The sequence below is a fragment of the Mercurialis annua genome, linkage group LG1-X, assembly GCF_937616625.2.
Source record: "Mercurialis annua linkage group LG1-X, ddMerAnnu1.2, whole genome shotgun sequence".
In the NCBI taxonomy this organism is placed as follows: domain Eukaryota; kingdom Viridiplantae; phylum Streptophyta; class Magnoliopsida; order Malpighiales; family Euphorbiaceae; genus Mercurialis; species Mercurialis annua.
In genome coordinates this window covers 64,360,449-64,381,958 of record NC_065570.1, presented here as the reverse complement: position 1 = coordinate 64,381,958, position 21,510 = coordinate 64,360,449, and the positions used below count along the sequence as shown (strand labels likewise).

Sequence of the window (21,510 nt, the reverse complement as noted above, 5' to 3'; positions counted from 1 at the left end):
AAAGAAAGAAAAATAATAATATTATTATAATTAAAAAGAAGAATAGCTTTAAGAATGTTAGTGAAAATAAAAGAGAGATAGATGATAAAAAAATAAATAAAATAAAAGAGAGATAGAAGAGCAAAAGGGCACGTGAAGGTGTCTGAATGGAAAGGGATTTTGGGGGGTTTTAAACTGAAAAAGATCACTGCATCCGAACCCTCCGACCTCGATCTTGCTGTGCTTAGTGACCTTGCCCTTACACACACCCACTTGCCTTACCGTCACTTTCTTTTGTATACCCGATTAAAATAAAGTTTAAATTGAAGGCATAATTTATTTTCAGATTTGTGTAATTTTTATTTTTTTATTTACTCGATTTTTGATATGTTTTGCTTTTTAGTTAGTTTTACATTATTTATCTTTTATTTATTTAGTTTCTCTATTTGTAACATCTTGTACTTTTCCGATTTGTTCCGATGAACATTTTGGTGTTGCTGTGGCTTGTTTGGTGTGTGTTTTGATTTTTCGGAATCATGTTTTGTACCGTGAGACCTTCGGTGTGTCGTTTGAGTTTTGTTTCGTGTGCTTTGAGGCATAGGGGATCAACTTTGAGTCTTGGAAGCAAGTCGGTATGCATAGGAGGGGAGTTGGGCGTTCTAGGAAGGAATTCCCTGGTGGCACGTCGTGCCAAGGGGTGGCAGGACGCACTACCATGCGGCGGGACGTGACACTTGTCCTCCGAGTTGGGGGCCTATAAATATACACCCTAAGTCACCCACTCCGCCTCCATTCGATCCCAAACCCTAAAAACAACCTTGTGCATTGAAAATACTTCATTTCTTCATTTCATATCATTCCATGTTGATTTTATTCCATTAGAACGTGATTTAACATCTTAATCGCAATATCTACGCATATATTACGTTGTGTTTTTCGTTGGTGTCTTGTGGATCCAATTGAATTCGGTTCAGCCCTTTCAACCTTGGTTTAATATATCATATACCTTTATCATCCTTAGATATGATTTTCTTGCTTTTATGATTCTTGGTTTCGCTATGACGTTTTGGTGCATATAAATGCTTGTTTAGGGTTTTAATGGATTAAATCGTTGCTATTGTTACGCCATGCTTAGTTACTGATATTGTATGATTAAAATGATGGTTTGAATATATATGAACTTATGTTACATGTTTTGTAAACGTTTGGGCATGATTCATCAATGTTAGGGTTTTTTTATAGCGATTTGTGTATTCTAATCGTTTTGGTGATTTGAATCTATGAAATTGTGATGTTGTCACGACCCATTTTCATGAATCGCGACCGACGCTAGGGTATGGGTAATGTAGTACCAAAACCCATAACTAGCCTTTTGATTAACATGTAAACATATAAACCTGCAGAAAACCAATGATCGGGGACAACCGAGACTCCAGCATAAATCTTACAGTTATAATATTCAACATTTAAATATAACATGCTTTCCGATACTGAGTTATAAATAGGCGTAACATAAATAATACTGAATAATTATATAACATGCCAAAGCAATAATAATCCAGTCGGACCAATCCGACAACAACTAGAATAAAATAAAGACGTCTAGTCAACTACTGCGGTCTAAAAATAAAATAGTTTGATAGTTCTACTAAAATAAATAGAACTTCCGAGGAAAAGTAAATGCGGAGATCACCAGACTCTCTCCGATCATAACCCTGGGAAAAATTGGGAAAACAACGGGGTCAGATATACTGAGATGAGTTTATACCACTATCTACATTTATTAAGTGGAAAACCTTTAAAACCGTTTAAAACATTTAATAACGATATTACGAATAATAGTTGGAACCCTAATCCATAATTCCAAAATAATAAACATAATCCAATAGGTCTGGTTCCGAGAGCTGAGCTACACCGAGTTACCACCGACCACTCTTAATCCATAACCAGAGTCCCGAGAGTTGAGCTACACCGAGTTACTCTACTGGTCCCGAAAGCTAGGCTCACACCGAGTTACCACCACATATCACATACCTTATCTAGATCAATACCGGTGCGCACGCAGTCCTAATGATGCCCATTAGGTAGCATGTTCCAACTAAAAGCCATAATGGAAAAACAGTTTGAAATATACATATAGTATATATTTATATATTAAAATAACAATTTACTTAATAAAGCGGTAAATAGTAAGTACAAACTCACTGCTTGCTAATCCACGTGATAATCTAGCAAGCAACTAAACCTGGTTCACCTCAAAAGCATGAACGGTCGACGAGTCTAAGAACAGGGTAAAACCAATATTAAAATCAAACCCTAACTCTAGAGAGTAGTAGACACCACATAGAACTAGCACAATATCAAATCAAACACAAGCATAGCCAAAGCAGAATGAATAATTAAGTACATAATAATCCGAGTCAAAATATGAAACCACATCGAGTAACACAATACTCAAATAATAAATAAGTCAAATCTATTGAGTTCCCGCTTTAAAATCCGTTCCAGAAAATATTACTTAAATAATATTTAAATAATAGCTTAAATCGATTCCTCAAATAGTGGGTTAGCCGAGTTACTAATAACTACCAAGCTACCTCACATGTCGGGTGACCCAAGTCTAATCCGACCAAAAATATTTTATCAAATATATAAATCAGAGTTTATAATTCCCAAAAATAACCTTGATAAAATAAATATATTTATATCCAATTATAAATCATAGTTTATAATTATAGAAACAACTTTGATAAAATAATAATCAAAATTTAAAACGGAGCCCAATAGATTTAACTTCAAGTGACCCAAGTTACAACCAAATACTTAACTAAAATAAGTTAAGTAAATAATTTAAGAACTAAATCGTAATTTAGCCAAAACGGCAAGCCATGCTAATATTTTAATAAAACGAAATTTCCCAAATAATTATACAAATATAGGTTAAAAAAGTATAATTATTGTTTCCGATTAAATAATCAAAAATAATATTAAATTATAATTAACAATATTTTTCATTTAAAAAAAATAATGTTAACAAATAGCAATTTAGAAATCACAACGATAATCAAAGGTTCGATTTTAAAGTCGGTATTCAATCAATCGATAATCTTAAATTAAACATGATTAAAATCATTTAAGAATGACCAATTAGAAATAGCCATAAGCTTCATTTGAATAATAAACACACTGCCACCATAACAACACAACCAATTACAAATAATAAAAAGAAAAATACAGGATATTACAGATGGTGTCCAAACCCGACCCTAAAAAGACGAGCCTAGGCGGACGGGTCGGATCTCAAGTCCATAAACAGGTATAGTATGGAGGATCGAACTCAAAACCTCCATTCCAGGGGGAAAAGCCCTATCATTAAAACACACCACCTAATACTTACATTGAGATATGGGTATGGAGAATCGAACAGGCGTTTTCAAGTAACAAAAAGAAATGCATTATTTCATTGAGTGATTTCTTGTTTTTTTTGTAACAACAATGAATTATTTTCTTGATTGTCAAGTATTTATTAATGAGATTGGGATTCGTAACATTTTACTATAAAAAGCAAGATAATTCAGATTTAAATGTTTTAAATTGGATTAATTGAAAAACAAATCATAAATTTTAGCGTATTTTATAATTTTAACGTGAATATTAAATATTATCAAAAAAAACTTGAACATTAAATTTTAAAATTATAAATTTTATTATATTAATAATTTAACATATTAAATATTAATTTATTTTATCAATAAAATAAATTAATATTTAATATGTTAAATTATTAATATAATAAAATTTATAATTTATTTTTGTATCTTTTAGGTTTGAATAAGTTTTTATTTTATATTTTAATAAAAAAAGTTGTTATCTTATTATTACTCTGTATATGTAAGGATGGGTGTTTATAGATCTTTGCCACAAAAAGAATGATTGGTTTTGTTAGGGTCAAATATGCCACATCTTACTTCTTATTTGGCCACTATATTTCCGCGAGTAAAGAATCAATTTTCCCCAGAACTTAGCACGAAGAATCAAATACATCCAATTTTATAAAATTATATCAAATCACTTCAAAATTTAACAAAACCGGATCGATTTCACCTTTTTAACTAAAAAAAAGAAAGGAATAGCTTAATTGAAAAAAGGCTAATCCTTTGAACTCTCCCTCCCCCTCATCTTTTGGCCTCAATTTATTTGCACCCTTATCTCGTAAAATTCTCAACTTTGCCTAAATTTTCACCTTTCATCTTTGAATTGCACCCCAAAAATATTAAATTACCACTTTTTACTATAAAAGGTTTAAATTAATACTTTATATTTCAATAAATATTCTAAATAGTACTCAATATTTAAACAAAAAAACCATCTTTCCTAAAAATTCAAAAGTTAATAAATTTTACATTAAATATAAATCAATTAAAAATATCATTAAATTATTTAAAAAAAATAAAAAATTTAAAATTAATCACTGCCTTTACTCTGCAAAAATAATTTAATTAAATTTTAATAATATTTTAATTTAAATTTAATTGAAAAAAAAATTATATCATCCAATTTTAAACCAAATCAAAATATCTTATAAAAAACCAAAAAACGACCATCACCAACTGACCACCGAAAAAATATTATGGTAATCTTCCTAGATGTTCTTCCTTAAATTACAGCCGGAGCTGTGGCTGTTCTTCTCAAGGAAGACCAACCAAATCTATTCTTCCTTGAAGAACAACTAACATCTCCAGATTTGGGCTATTTAGAACAGCCCAGATCTGGAGAAGATCTCAATTTTTTGTTAATTTTTTTAAGTTTTTTATTAAAAATCATTAATCTTTTTGTTATAAAATTTAGGCCAAATTTATGCTCGGATCCCTCTACTCTTTATCTTTTTTTCATCAGGTCCACATACTTCAATTTGTCGTTTTTAAATCCCGTACATTTATTTTTGTTGTTTTTATACCCCTTGACACATGGAATGCAGAGATTGTGCTACACTCTCCGTTAAATAATAAATTATGTTAAATCAAAACAAAAAAAATGTAATGCGGCTAAAATTAGAGGACCAAATAACACTTTTTTCAACAACAAAAATTGGACAAAAAGTTTTTGGCCAGCCACCACTGAAAAGTGGTGGCCTTCTTTCCTCCATTAATAGAGGAGAGACCATGTCTCTCCTCCATTAATGGAGGAAACCAGCGGTGGTTTCCTCTTTAATGGAGAAACGGCAATTTCCTCCATTAATGGAGGAAAGAAAGGCCACCACTTTGCGGTGGTGGCCGGCCGAATATTTATTTTCCGGCATTAAAAAAAATTCGATTTAAATTAATATTTAAATAAATTAAAATTAAATTTTTATAATTAATTAAATAAAATTTATACGGGTGCTGATCGGAGTGGGGAAAAAGACGATGGCGGGCTTACAATTACGAATTAAATTTTATTTTAAAATAAAAATTAAGTTTCAAAATAAATTAAACTATTAATAATATAAATATATAAATTTACAATAATATAATTAATTAATTTAAAAAAAAATTGGGTTTGATTTTGATTTGTAGAGTAAGTAGAAGGATTTTAATGTAGTATAAACTAAATATAAGGACTTTAAGGTATTTTTTATTTTATTTAAAAGTTAAAATGTCATATTTGTTTTTTCACACTCTCATTAACGGAGAGTGAGGTACACTCTCCTAATTACACCCATAAAAGTGTATAATAACAATGAAATTGAAATTTAAGGGACTCGTAAACGATAAATTGAAGTAGAGGGACTTATTGAAAAAAAGGTGAAGAGTAGAGGACCTGAGGATGGATTTGGCCTAAAATTTAATTTGATTAATTTTGCAATCAGACGGTAAGATTGAATAAAATTGGATGTGAAATTTATTAATTTTTGAAATAATTTTTAGAGAAGATTTTATTATTGAAATTTTAATTTTGATGACTATTTAAAATATATATTAAAATATAAAATATTGATTTGAACTTTTTTCAAGTGAAAAGATGTCAATTTAGCTTTTTGGGATGCAATTGAAAACGAAAAGATGTTAATTTGGGCAAAATTGAGAATTTTTTAAGATGAGGGTGCAAACGAATTTGTGCTAAAAGGTGCGGTTTTTTTTTCCAAAGAATTAGCCATTTAAATAATTAATTCTAATTAAGTGTAAGTAACCCTAATTAACTTTATTTAATCTTAATCAAAATTCTAACTAGTCCAAATTAATTATAAGTTTAATGAATGAAAAGTTAGGGATTTCTTTTGCCTTCTTTCTAAATTAAGTCTAATTAATCTCTTAGTTAATTATATATCACAATTAATCCTAATTAAAGCTCAATTAAATCTAAAATACTAACAAACCAAAACGTTTTTGCATTTTCCCATATTTTCAGGAGAAGCAAACAGTAATAATGAAGGAATTAAGAAAATAAAGTGGACTACTATTTACTGCCCCTAAATTACTAGATAGCGCCTCTATTTTTTTACCTAAATATCCATATTCAAATCCTCTCTAACTCACACTCAAACAAGAAGAATGGATCGGGACAATTTCGAGTAAAAATGTCGGAATCTATCCGAGATAGAGGACGGGAACCTCCGGTAAGTGTTCGTTTTTAAATTTAATTTTTTTAACGGTTTTCAATTGTTTTTTCTGAGCCGCCTCCAGATTTATTTGTTTTAACTAAAATAATATATTTATTTATTAAAATAAAATAAAATTAATTAGTTTACATTAATTATAATTAATTAGTTTAGTTTAGTGTAATTAAATATAAAGTATTATTAGTTTAGGGTTAAGGGTTATAATCAGTTAATTAGTATAATTTTATTATTTAGTTAAATAAAATATATTTTTTTAGATATATTATTTAGTTTAATTAGTCTAAATTAATTAGTTGAATTTAATTTTTTTTATTTATTTACTTTGTTTAATTTTATTTATTTAATTTAAATAGTGTAATTTAATTAATATTAATTTATATTGATAATTGCAGCGTAGAGGACCTATTAGAGGAAAAACTATTACTGCTCGACGGCTATAGTTAGCTCTGGATGTTGAGGGGTCGGGAGCTCGACATGTCCGATCTCGTAACATGAACACCTCTGCCTGACGACAGAGACAACAGACGTGGACTGCTGCTGTTGGGAGACCTAGTGAGCCACATGATGTGTTTGATGATATGCTGATGGATGATGATCTGCATAGTTCAGAGGATTCATGACCAGTCTATGTTTCTCGACGGAGGAAGGGGAGAGATGGACGGTTCGTTGTTGGATCGTCATCAGGTAAATATAATTTAACTATTGTGTTAATTTAACAATACTAATAAAACTTTAAATTTGTATTAATTATTGCAATCATAATTTCAGGTTCGAGCAAACAACCTGAGATAAATGTTGACGATGTTTGGACTGTTAGTGGGCCAGTGTTAGGTGGACCCCATGACGGCAGTGTGATTCCCAGTTTCCTTGGACATATTGCTTGTGGGATATGGAATGGAAAGGAGAGAGGCATACTCAAGTGCTAGAATACACATACAACTTTTGGGAAGCTGAGAGATCAGTATACGACCACCACAGACGAAGCTAGACAGATGATAGACGAGACTAGTATGGCACATCTCCTGGTATTATGTTCAATCACCTGAATATTCCGCTCCTATCTGCATTTGTGAAGCGATGGCATCCTGATACTAGCTTATTTTACTTGTCATTCGGGGAGATGACCATTATGTTGTATGATGTGTGGCATATTCTTCATATTCCATAAGAGGGATATATGATTTCTGGTGATCCTAGTAGACTTCAGCTCTAGGCTACTAGTGTGGAGATTTTAGGTATCTGTAATATCCCGTAAAAATTTTGAAGTTTAATTTGCAAGTTTCGGAAATTAATTGAGCCGTTTACGTATTTGAATTCGTGTTGTGGACTAAATCGAAGTTTAGTATAGATGAAGGATCGATTTATTGTTGTTGGTTAAGTCTGGGGGGTATTTCAGACTTTTGACCTATTCCTCATTCACTTTCAGCTCAATTGAAGGATTCTCGTTCGAGAAATAGGTTCTCGAACGAGACCTTAGTTAACCCCATTTAGCTATGATTTCAGCCCGCGCACGACTCCTTTTCACTCCGGATTTTCAGCTCGTTTTACTCACTATTTTAAAACGTTTTGAAAACCAAAAATCTTTACCACTCTATATACAAACCCTAGCCGTTTTCCATTCTCGTTTTCACTGAGAATCCATCTCTCAATCATCAGTCAAACTCAGCGGTAAGCTTTGGTTCTAAATTTCAGTTTTATTCAAAAACGACGTCTTCGTTCATCGCTGATTACTCTTTCGTTTCAGAACCGAAATAGGTCCCGCTTCCTTCCAGTGATAGAAGACTAACATATCTACAAATCCCAACTTTTTTTTCGAAGAACGGTACGTTATATTTCTCGTATCAATCGCCGCCGTTTTACCGTTTTCAAGAATTTCTGTTTTTGATATTAAATCGACCTCTTGGGATTTTAATTTGTTTGACAGCCGTTTGGAGGTCGAAATCAATTCCGTTTATTTCCCGTGAAAGTAGACTCACGCATCTACGTTTCTACACCTTTCGTTCGTCAAACGGTACGTAAACGAACTCGTATTAATCGCCGCCGTCTCACCGTACTTAATTGTTCAATTCTGAGTTTTGCTTGATTAATAGTTACTGCCGAATCCATAAATCTTGTAGCTTTGATTTTGCTTCCTTTTGGGGTTTATGATTAAGCTATATTATGATTATAAGCTTGAATGTTAGAGTCATTTAACTCTTAAATAGTATTATCCTTCGGTTTCATGATTATCCGTTTTACTTTCTCGGTTTCAAGTTTTTGGCTTTGGTTTCTCTTATTGTATTGGCTTGAATCTTTTATTTTGATAAAGTGATTGATTAATGTAAGATTGTTAGATTGTGTTAGATTGTAAGTTTGATTGTTAAAGTATTTTTGAAGATTGATTATCAAAGTTTCATTCAAATCGGATTCTGTTACTGTAAATGATAAGTTGGGTTTGATATGGATGCTAATTGAAGATGATGAGGAGGTGTCCATGTGTGGTTGGCCCATTCAAATTCTTATTGGCTAAATGATAACTTTGGTTATCAAGTTTTTGTGTCTTAAATCTTTTGGTTCCTAAACTTATCTTTTAACTGTTTTAATTGATTTTTGATTTCAATTTGCGAATTTGATTTCGACTTATTAATTAGCGTTTTAAATAATAATATTATTTAAAATTTGAAATTTCTCCGGGCATTAATATTTTAAGTTTAAATTAAATATTAAATTTATTATAGTTATACGAAATTTTTTATATTGACTATATTAAATAAGTATTGGGGATTTTATTTTATTTAAAAGTTTGTCAAATTAATTATATTATTTTTAAGGCCAAAAAAAATATATATATATTTGAATATTTAAAAATTAAATTAATAATTATTATTAATTATTATTTAATTGTTAAATTGATATTTATGGCTTAGAATGCCTTTGGAATTAAATTTATATTTTAGCTTTGTTTGTTATTTAATTAATTGAGATAATTGCCGATAATATTTAATTACTTGAGTTTCAAGCTATTGAGTTCTATTTTGATATTAATTAATATTTTATTTAATATTAATTATAAACTGTGGTTTATAAACTCTGGTATATTAGTTGGGTCGGTTTGGACTTGGGTCACCGACATGTGGGTTTAGCTTGGTAGTTTTTGAAAAATTCGGCTAACCCACTATTTGAGGAATTGATTTTATTTATCAATTAAATATTATTTTAATAATATTTTCGGATTGGATTTAAGTGAGAACTCAATAGTCTTGAATTAATTGCGGCATTACAATTTATTGAGAATTGTGTTTCTCTGTGATTTATCTGGTTATTTAATTGTGCTAGTCCTACGTGGTGTCTAGTGATCTTAGAGTTAGGGGTCGTACGGATTTTAACCTATTTATTATTTTAGACCCGTCGACTGCTCGTGCTTCAGAGTCTACGCAGGGTTAGCTGTTTGCCAAGATCACGTGGATAAGCAAGCAGTGAGTTTGTAGTGCTATTTACCGCTTTATTAAGTACCGCATCATATTTTAATATTATAAATGTTTGTAAACTGTTTTTACGGATTATGGAACTGGATTGAAACGAGCTACTCGATAGGCTTGTATCGAGACTGTGTGCACCGGTAAGTACTCTGGGAAACAGCAGACTAAAGTCTTGCTTACGCTGGTATATTTATATGACGAGGATTTGTTCCCGTCCACTCTGGGTTTATCGGTATGCTATGTCATACTCACGCTGGGATCATTTCAATACTGTTTTCCATAATCATATTATATTAGTATAAAAATGTTTTGATTTAAGGGTTTTAAACTTAATAAATGTAAATAGTATTGCGAACTCATCTCAGTATATCTGACCCCGTTATTTTCCCAAATTTTCCAGGTTTATGATTTGAAAGCCGGTCCACTCCGATTCTTTTGATTCCTCGGAGGTTATTATGTTATTTAAACTAGTTTTTGTTTTCAAACTCTTAGACCGCAGTAGAACTAGTTATTTATTTCATTTGATACTACACTTTCGGATTGTCGATATATTTGATTATTATATTTGGCATGATTACTCTGGATTACGATATTGTTATATATAAGGCATGATGTTGAACATTTAAGATATTGAAGTTATTTATATTAGAACTGTAATATAAATTGATAGACCTAGGTTGGAGTCTCGGTTGCCCCCGAGCAGTTTTCTGCAGGTTTAAATGATTATTTGATTTCCGCGAGGCTTGCTACGGGTTTTGGTACAACCATACCCATACCCTAGCGCCGGTCACGATTCATGAAATTGGGTCGTGACAGTATCAGTACAGAGGGGCTATTACATGAGGGAACCAAACATATGGCTCAGGGAGGGATTTTGATTGACTTGGTGATCAGTTTTTGTAGTCGGAGTTGGGTCGAACTGCTGAGATTGAGGCCATAGCATAGATTTTGGCTTATGTTAGGTTGCACCTTGTTTATGGATAAGAGTGGCTACCAGATTAGACCAGCATGCCTTTGGGAGGTGAGGGATGGATTGACATATGCACCTTATTACTCATGGGGCTCTGCTACACTAGTGTACCTATATCGTCAGCTAGGAGTGGCTTCTAAGAAAGATTGTTATGGTTTGTCTGTATGCCTCACTACTCAGGCATGGATATATTAGTACTTTCCATTCTTCCGATCCCAGCGAGAGCAGATGATTATCGATTCTGAAACTCCTCGAGCTTGCAGTTATAGCTTATCGGTTATAGAGAACATGGATAGCCGGCTTCACGCATTGCGTGTCCGTATAAAGCAGGTGACTGCAGAAGAGCTATGTAAATTTAATTACTTAGTTGTTGTTTTACTAATTTCTTATTTTTTATTGTATTTTGAACAGGTGATGTGGCTGCCTTTTGGTGTCGACCCCGCTATTTCGGTTCAAAGGACTGCATACATTGGTTGGATACGGTACAGAGACATCTTAGAGCCATACATGCCTAGCAGGATTTTGCGTCAACTCGGTTATATGCAGAACATACCGCCTCCTATTTTTTGGCCCATGAAGGCCGTCAGGTCATGGAGATGGCTTAGGTACACGCTAGAGATGGATAAGATTGTTGCGATTGATAGTTGGCGTACTTTTCCTTACAGTTACATACTTCCTTTCACGTGCTTCGATCGAGTGACTATTATTGTTGGAGCATGTGTTTCAGAGTGCATGGACTGGTACTCCCGATATTTTCATCCTCAACTTCTAAACATTGATGTAGCAGCTTCACGAGGCATTCCTTCTCTCTCCAACACCTAATATGTAAGTTTTTTAACTTAGTAAATAACATATATATTTAATTGTTTAACTCACATTGCAAACTATTTTTTCGTTTTGTAGTGGGTTAACTATGTGACTAGCTTGAGCCATAGATTCCTCACCTGCACGGTAGATGGCAATCCTGAGTTGGAGCAGCTCACAGATGAGTATGCCTCTGATTTGGAGCGAGCCATGGAACATTGGCGGATGGCTGATTGCGATTGTTCGGTTTTTTAGTCTGTGCATCACGTTTTGTTGTATATTGTATTATGTTATGTATTATGTTTTTACATTCCGTACTTTGTTAAATATTATGTTTTTTTATTATGTATTTTGTATTTTGGAGTTTGTTCTCTATTTTGTAATTCGTATAATAATAACATACATAATACTAACACCCATAATAATAAGTTCTGAATTAAATCGTCACACCCAACTCAAACAGACGCAGCTGACAATCTATCCCATTGTTCTCTCCTATTATCATAGAGTCTATCACAAGATGCAACATTATGATCCATGTCTCTAAACCACATTGTGACAATAGGCGGGACAGGGAAATTACTAGCTAAATTTAGACGAATAAAGTGAGAGTAACTACCTAAATTTAGTGTGACCATCTCTATCAACCGTCGTGTGTCGAGCTCAGATGCATGTAAAGGAAAAACTGTATAAGAACCCCGACGCGACTTTGAGCTAGTCCCGCCTTGTAATAAAATTATAGCCGTATTCAAAAGGGTGGCAATAAGGAACAAGTCATTCGCTACCTGTATCCAGTGTCCACTAGTACAAGAACCTCTTTCCCACCTAATACGTGCGATGGTCTGGTCGATCCCATCAGTGGAAAGACGCTTGTACAGGTCACGGTTGCATGCTAGTTTGTTTGCAATGTTTCTTCTTGTCAAACCCGACATATTATGGTCACCGTATACATAATCCGCCACAACACGGAATCCACAGTTGCCGTCACCAATCACGTCGACATACTATGAAATAAACAGAAAAATGAATCCTAGACTAAGGTGGGCATCCTGGATAGAATCTGCAATGTTAACAATATTATTATATAGAAAAGTATAGGGTAATAATCACCAACGGTCCTCGACCTTTACCCCAAAATTCCGTAAACCCCCTATACTTTCAAAAGCTTCCCTAAACCCCCTAATCCATATGGCAGCACCATTCACGGCCCTTATGGACGAAAATACCTCTTATTTTTTAACGGCTGTAAATCTAAAAAAAAATGGCGGCGCCAGGTGTCCACTGACACGTCAATAAATATAAAAACAAAACACCCAAAATAACCCTAAAAACTCAATCAAACCCAACCACACTCAATCGAATCCAACCCACCCAGTTAATTTATCTATCACCGTAGACCGCGCCACCCTCCGCCACCGTCGGCCGCTGCTGCCCTCTGCCAACGCACTTCGGTCAGCTTTTCTTGATGAAACAGAATCAATTCCTTCAAGAACAACGTCTTTTCAGACGAGCCGAGAATACCACCGGTCTTCTTAGCTCGTTTGAAAAGACGAACTTCTCAAAGTCTTCTCAGGTGAGAAGACAACCGGAGGGGTTGGATGAGTTGGGTCGGTGGGTTGGGTCGGGTGTTGGATTGGGTTTAAATTGATGATTATGGTTTGGTTAGATTTTTTTTCAAATATTAATTTGGGGGTATTTTTGGTTTTTTAATTTTTTAGGGTATTTTGATGACGTGTCAGCTGACATGGCGCCACCAATTATTTTTTTTAATGACAGCCGCCAAAAAATGACGGCGCTGAGGGGTATTTTTGTCCATAAGGACCATGAATGTGCGCCGCCTTAAAGGTTGCGGGATTTAGGGAAGCTTTTGAAAGTATACGGGGTTTAAGAAAATTTGGGGTAAAGGTCGAGGACCGTTGGTGGTTAATAGCCAAAAGTATATCAACAATATTATTATAAAAAAATATATTAAAAATATAAAGGATTAATTCCATATAAAATCACCACCTTTACACGTTTTTTCATTTTAATCATGTTCTTTAAAAAGTGTCAAATAAAATCACCACCTTTCATTTTTTTGCAAATCTATCATCGATGAGTAAAATTCGATGTCTTTTTCTTCCAAATAAATGTTTTAGTTTGACTAATGCCCTATTAATACACAAAATACATTCCTCTTACTCTTTTCTTGTTGATTCTGGTTGTCAAGTCAACAAAGATACACCAAATTTTCACATTCGTGATAGATTTGCAAAAAAATGAAATGTGGTGATTTTATTTGACACTTTTTAAAGGACGTGATTAAAATGAAAAGACATATAAGGTGGTGATTTCATATGGAATTAACCCAAATATAAATATATGAAAAGTATATATTAACAATATTATTATGTAAAATTTACCTGATGTAGGAATGGTGTAATCCCGACCTCGGGATGACCTAGCACGGCCATGACCCCCTTTGATTGTACTCCTAAGCACTCGAGTTCCGCTTGGTAGATAAAGTCCCTTCAGTCTTCCTCTAATTGTGGTTTTCACTTCAGGTTCACTGTAACTTGATTCTTCTGGGTGAACTCGATCGCAGATCATAAGAGATATATTACGCACCATAGAGCGATCCTGGGTCATCAGCTCCCCAAAAATCCCTTTAAAATACTGGTGATCCTCTGACTCAACAGCACAACCGGGCTGTTCAGATGTGTCCACCCTATCAATAATAACAAGCGTTTTCCAAAATGAATGGATACTGTCTAGACTGATCGGGGCACCTGATAATAATACATCACAATTATATTAACTTTTAATAACAACATTAATATTTATGATTAGTATACCAAATGTTTTCTGTGGAACCTGAATCTATCAGTTCTCCCAGCTCACATGCACACGAAATATGATGTGTTGTTCTCAGCACACAACCACATCGATCCTAGACATCGGTACTCAAATCTTTCATACGCATCAGTTCCTCCTAGATTAAAACTAGATAGTAATGGTACACTTTGCACGACACGTAGTTGAATGGGAAAAATTAACGTCGAACGCCTATAAAGACCCCACTGCTTTAGCTGAACATGTGCACTCTCCACTCTACATGTAGTGGTGTTTCCAAAATATAGTACATTATTTGTCCAGCATGAAATGAACTTCTCTTTATGTACCAATCATGCTCGCTCAAGATAATTTGTCACCTTTGGAAACGCTATAGTTTGATCTTTCATGCTTGACACAGCTTTCTCATACTATTCCTTTGTTTGAGCTTGAAATATTATTATCCACCTCTTGTTATTGAAAGCTTTAACAAAAGTTATATCTTTTCCACATATTTTGTATACTCTGTCTTATATATCCTTGTTTATATGCCACGTACAAAGCAAATGAGAAGTATGTGGAAATATCTCTCTCACTGGTCTAATCAGCCCCAACTTCCGATCAGTAAAAATAACACTTGGCTGCACATCATCGCCAATCAAGTACCTCAACCTCTCTAACACCCATCTATAACTCCCCTCAATTTCATCCTTCATAATTGCATATGCTATGAGAAAATTGTTTTTGCATGGATTCATCCCAATAATGCATATGGTACTTATTGATTTTGTATGTGGAATACATACCGATCACCCAGTAGTAGCCTCAGAGAAACTTCACACACTCTGGATACGCCATGAAAATGTGAGTCAAGACATTTGTATCCTGATCATCAAGCGTCCAATGTACATAATTATTTACCAAAGCCATATGATAAAATGACCCACCACGTCTCTGCCCTCAAAACTAGACTTCCTCAAATTGTCTCTCTAGTTGTACATTTGTATTTTAGTGGGGTTATCAGATTGATTTTTTTCTTGCAGGGCCGCCAAAATAGCTAACGGCTTAGTTTTGTGCCGCACTCATATCCATCACAATCAGTTTGGATACAAGACTTAGTCCACTCATCTGACGAAATCCCTCAAGATACACAGCTAAAGCATGGTTGTGCATTCTCGTAATCTCAGCCTTTGCAACAATAATCCATGTATTGCCAAAACAATTCACCCCAATTTTGAAAGTGCATTTGCAGGCTTTCGTCTTTGTATTCTTTCGTGTAGAGGAATCTGAATCTGTGTATGATCCTCTGTACCGCTCACCCTAGGCACATTTCAGAATCTTTCGTGTCCCCCCATTTTTATGAGAAGAGAAAACCAACTCGAAGCCAATACAAATACCAATTCATTTTATCCAGTTAATTGCCTCAACATCATTCTCAAACGTTTTCCCAAGACAGAACTATTCACTGTAAATGATATCGTCACTGCGAAAATCTTCAAATTGAACCTGTAAAATGTAAATAACTAATATTAACATTTATATTAATATTAATAAGGTATTAAACAAAAAGAACCTAATTTATTATAAAAAAAATAAAAATTACCGGCGACGGCGAGGTTTTTGGTCGCCGCCACCTATAGGGAAACGTTTCCTATTTGGGCCGACTTCCCCGTATAGCGTCATCCCGGGCCGACGATGTTCACTTGGGACATCGTAGATATGGGCCAACGCGATCCGGGGGCGTCGTCATAGAAAGTTTTACGAATTTGGTTTTGCAAAAATAACTTTTAAATTGATAAAAAAATTTACCTTAAAAAAGGTTGGAATATTCGTTTCGGGTTCTTGATACTCGTTTCCTGACGAATTGGAATCGTTATCCGTCAGTACGGTTTTAGGATTCGAATGAGATGAGAGAACAAATATTTTGGTTTTGGTTAAAGGGCAAAAGAGTAGAGGGGCGGTGCCTAATAAAAAGGGTCACTATTTAGTAATATCCAAAATAAATCCAAAAATACATGATTGAATTGAATCCAACAAACCAAACTAAACCCTAATATACAATCCAATCCCAATTCTTAACTATAACAAAACAATCAAATATAAAATTTTAAAAAACACATAGCAAATCCAACAATTAGTGGCAGTGATAGTCTTCTCGTCGGTAGTGGTGGCTAGCAGAACCTCCACGAGAGAGACCACCCGCCATCTCTTCTTTGGCGGCGTTGAAAATGATTTGATGTCAATTTGAAAAATAAAATAAAAATAAAGGACCCATTTTAAACTTTTTACTATTGAAAAATAGAGAGTGTGTTCATTCTCGGGAGGTGAGAGTGGAGAAGGGGAGTATTTGACATGTTTGTGCAAGTTTTATGGTGATGTGATCCAAGTTTACAAAATTGGACTTATTTGATATTTTGTACCAAGTTCGAGAAGGGGGAGGGATCCTTTACTCATATTTTTGTCCTTGGCTAGGAATTATAATTTAAGTGGTAATTTGCTCTCTTAAATTGCAAGCGACAATCAATTGGCATAAAATTTAATTTTATGATCAATTTAATTTAAAACTTGTCCTTTTTTAATCAATTTATCTCTTTTTTACACTTGAGTCGGCATGTGGTTTACCTCTACGACCTACAAGTTTAAAGGGAAAATTAATTGTCAAAGGGATGCAATCACCCTTATAAAGTAAGTATTGTTGAAGGTATAATGTACGCGCTAAGTCAAGTGCGAAGATGCGGCAAATTGGCAAAAAATAAATAAATTGAATTGATCATAAAACTAAATGTGTTAATATATTATTACATATAAGGGAAAAATTTCAATTTAACTCTAAAAATTATTTTACGCCACGTTTGTTGTTCTTCGTTATGTGATTATTTTTTAACAAAATATATAAAAAAAAGGTGCAAAAATGATCCTGATGTATAAAAATAAACAATGAGCGGCGTTAAACAGAAATGTGTACGGCGTTAAACGGAAATATTATCTAAATGGTAATTTTTGATAATTTTTCAAAATGTTAAGGCCATTTTTGAAATTGAAAATACATGAGGTGCTAATATGAGACGCGGACTATACATTAGGGTCATTTGTATACCTTTTTCCAAATATATATTATAAGGTTTAAATTTTTTGTTCACAGTGATAATATCTCATATTTACCTGTTAAAATAAAAGATGATTATTTAAAAACTATCCTAATATTAGAAAGATATTACAACATTATTAATAAAAATAATTCTTTTTTAATTAGGGATTAACTTACTCAAACATAATTGTTTTCATAGTTGCATTTTTTCCCTCTTCCTCCTCTCAAATCTCACGATTCTTCTTTTTTTTTCTCTTCTCAAATCTTTTTTTAAAAAGCAACTGTCACTCAGATTTACGAATATGAAAAAACTAGCATTCTTCCCGGTAGTTTTTTTGATGCCATTTGTTTCGCTGGCTTCCTCAACGTTGTCTTTTTCCGGTGATATTTTCGACATTGTCTTTCTTCCGCTAGTTTACTCAACATTATCTTTCTTCTAGTAATATTTTCGACGTCGTCTTTTTTCCGCTGGTTTCTTCGACGTCGTCTTTTTGATGTTTTGTGATTGTTATATATTCTTAAGTTTTTTCTTATTATTTAGTTTTTTTTACACAGATTATAGTAGATCTGTTGTTCTCGTATTAATATAATTGTTCTCTTGTTCATATAATTGTTCTCTTATTTTGATGCTACTGATTTCATACACAACAAATTGATCTATGTTTTTATGGTGTTTTTATAGTAAAAAAATTATACGATAAACCATATATACACTATAAAAATACTATAAAAACACCATAAATACACCATAAACATATCATAAAAACAATATAAAAATATCATCAGAAATACAAAAAAATACAAAAAAATCTATTAAAGAAAGATATAAAAACTGAAAAAGTAAACAAAAATTAAAAACTAAACAAGATAATTTTGGTAAATAAAAAAGGTAAAGAAGTTCAAAATCTGGATAACACGGTAAATAAATTTTAAAATAAGGTGTGTAGGAAACTTTTTCAGTTAAAATTATTATGAATATCCTGTAATTAAATTAAAATTATTATTTATTTTCTCTATATTTTAAAAAAGGCTTAACTATTTTTTAAATTCAAAGCTTTGCCTTTTTTTTACCAATTACAACCAAATTTTTTAATTTTTACCATTATGTCCAATTTAAATTTTTTTTTGCAATTATGGTCAAAACTTTAAACTTTATTTTTTAAAATTCAAACCTTTTAATTTTTATCAATTGCAACAAAAAGTTTGTATCATTTTTTTAAAAAAATAAGATATTTTTTTAGGATTTTGTTGTAATTGATAGAAGATGCAAACGTTTGTATTTAAAAAAATAAAATTTAAAATTTTAGTTACAATTGCAAAAAAAAAAAACAAATTAGACATAAATGTAAAATTATAATTATTTAGTTATAATTGATAAAAATATAGAAATTTCCATTTAAAAATCATTGTATTTCTCCTGAATTCATCAGAAAACTATATTTAAATTATTTATTGCTTTGTCTTAGTAGGATTTAACAAGTTCTATTATTTAAATTTGTCAAATCTAAGTTCAAACATTCTTCTATTATAACTAAAAAAAGTATATATTGTATAGCTTATTAATAAAAAATAATTGTATTAAATCTTTTTTTTATTTTATTACTGATAAATAAAATTATATATTCTCGTTCGCTTAATAAATATATAAATAATTATTGATTGCAAAATTTTCTGTGTTCATAATATAATTATATTAGTATAAATTTGATACATTTTTTATGGTGAGTCGGCGGAAACATGCAATAAACTCATCAAACATTAATTTATAACGAATCTGTGATGCATTTAACTGACGCAAAATAATAGTAAAGGAAATGAAACCGAACCAGCAAAAGGATTTGCAAAGTGTACAACTGAAAAGCAAATAGGACATCCGGCTGACGGATCCTGAAGTATCAAAATTATCATTTTATATAATCAAATTTTAATTTATTTTATTGACTATTAAATTTTAAATGCATTTCAACGGAAATACATACGTTACGTAGTAGCCCAATTTTATTTGGAAATTGTTCTTTATTTATATTTTCATGAAAAATTATCTCTTAGGCACAAATCCATTTCAGCCGAACTTGTTTATGTCACAATATAGAGAAGTATAATGTTTTCAAAAAAATAAAAAAACATAAAACCCACCATGGGTTAGCTCGATTGATCACAAGTGTGAACAGTAAGCATGAAAATTAAAGAACCAAAATTCGAATCTCATATCCTACAAAATGAGACTTATTGGAAGCATTTGTAAATGAGTTGTTAAAAGGTCCATATTAAATGGGAGGTCCGGGCGGTGGGATGCCGAAACTAGACTCCCTGAAAATTTACTTAGATGGTCAGACTCCGCCTTTAAAGGGTGGTCGGGCTCCGCCGGAATTTTCTCGTTACCAAAAAAAACATAAAATTCGACTGCGACAATATTTTTTTGAGAAAATTACACCATTTACCAAAAAAATAAAAATAATTACAAAACTACATGTTGACTTTTTTTCATTTACAAAAATCCTAAAAATATTCACAAAAATACCAAAAAATAAAAAATAGTTACAAACATATGTTGTATACTGTGGGTATAATGTCAGTATACTAATAAGCTAACATTATATCAACATTATACCTATATTATACTAAAATTATACCAACATTATGCATACTGAGATTTTATTAATATTAAATAAAAGAGTGAAGGTTCAATTTACCCCCTAAACTTGGCATGAAGTATCAAATAAGTCCAACCTCGCAAAACCGGATCAATTCATCCCACAACTATGCAAAATCGGATCGGTTTCATCCTTTTGACCAAAAAAGAGAGTGGAATAGACCAATTTTAAAAATTAACCCTAATTAAGTTTAATTAATTTTAATTAAAACACTAATTAATCTCTTTTAATTTAAAATTTAATTAATAAAAAATTGAGAGCCTTTTCGATTCTTTTTCCTAATTAAATTTAATTATTTTTTTAATTAACAACTAATTCTAATTAATTAATTCTAATCCATCTTCTTCTTTCACAATTAACTTCTGGCAACCCCACCACCGCCGACCAAAACTCCGACTATCTCACCACCACCAATCAACCCAGACCCAGTGGGTCTATTCCATCGACGCGGCAGACCCATCTGGGTCTGCCTTCTACTTATTTTTTAATTAAAAATTAGTAATATAGTTTTTAAACTTTTGAAATTATAAAGAAATAATAAATTTTTAAAAATAATTAAATATGAATTTTACAAATAAAATAAATATTAAAGATTATTTTAAGATTTTAACCATCTAAAACCACCTAAAAACAGAGAGTGTATTCACTCTCTAGAGTGAGACTGAGGAAGGGGGTGTTTGATCTGTTTTTGTATACTTGTGGGGTGATTTGATCCACTTTCACAAGGTTGGACTTATTTGATCCTTCGTGCCAAGTTCAGGGGGGTTTTTGAACCTTCACTCTTAAATAAAAATTTACTAAAACTACATCAGATCGTATACTAAAAATTAAATTAATAATATACTAAAATTATAATATCAGTATATTAAGAATATACACATCAAAATATACTGAAACTTTATTATTACACCACATCGTATACTAAAAATTAAACTAACAGTATACTAAAATTATACCAACAATATACAAATTCTCTAGTTTATTACCAACTATAATGAAAAATACATATAAAAAAATTATACATGTTTTCAACTAGAAAATATATCTAAAATTTTATAATCGATATACCAAAAATATACTGAAATTATATCAATAATAAACCAAATACTGTTTTTAAATTATCTGGTTTCTAGTTTTAATATTACGAA

At 32.1% G+C, this 21,510-nt stretch overlaps 1 protein-coding gene and 1 long non-coding RNA gene across 2 annotated transcripts; one reads left to right on the top strand and one right to left on the bottom strand.

The window, feature by feature from the left end:
• Positions 1-8,158: 8,158 nt before the first annotated feature.
• LOC126681302 (uncharacterized) lies at positions 8,159-8,588 on the top strand. The gene is made up of 3 exons (XR_007641371.2): positions 8,159-8,245; positions 8,322-8,399; positions 8,502-8,588. It is a non-coding gene; the product is annotated as an uncharacterized LOC126681302 (long non-coding RNA).
• A 3,676-nt stretch (positions 8,589-12,264) lies between these two features.
• LOC126674851 (uncharacterized) lies at positions 12,265-13,010 on the bottom strand. Its single transcript, XM_050369380.1, has 2 exons — positions 12,966-13,010; positions 12,265-12,813 (listed from the first exon to the last, which is right to left on the bottom strand). The coding sequence occupies exons 1-2, from the start codon at positions 13,008-13,010 to the stop codon at positions 12,265-12,267; spliced, it is 594 nt and encodes a 197-aa protein (XP_050225337.1).
• Positions 13,011-21,510: the final 8,500 nt, after the last annotated feature.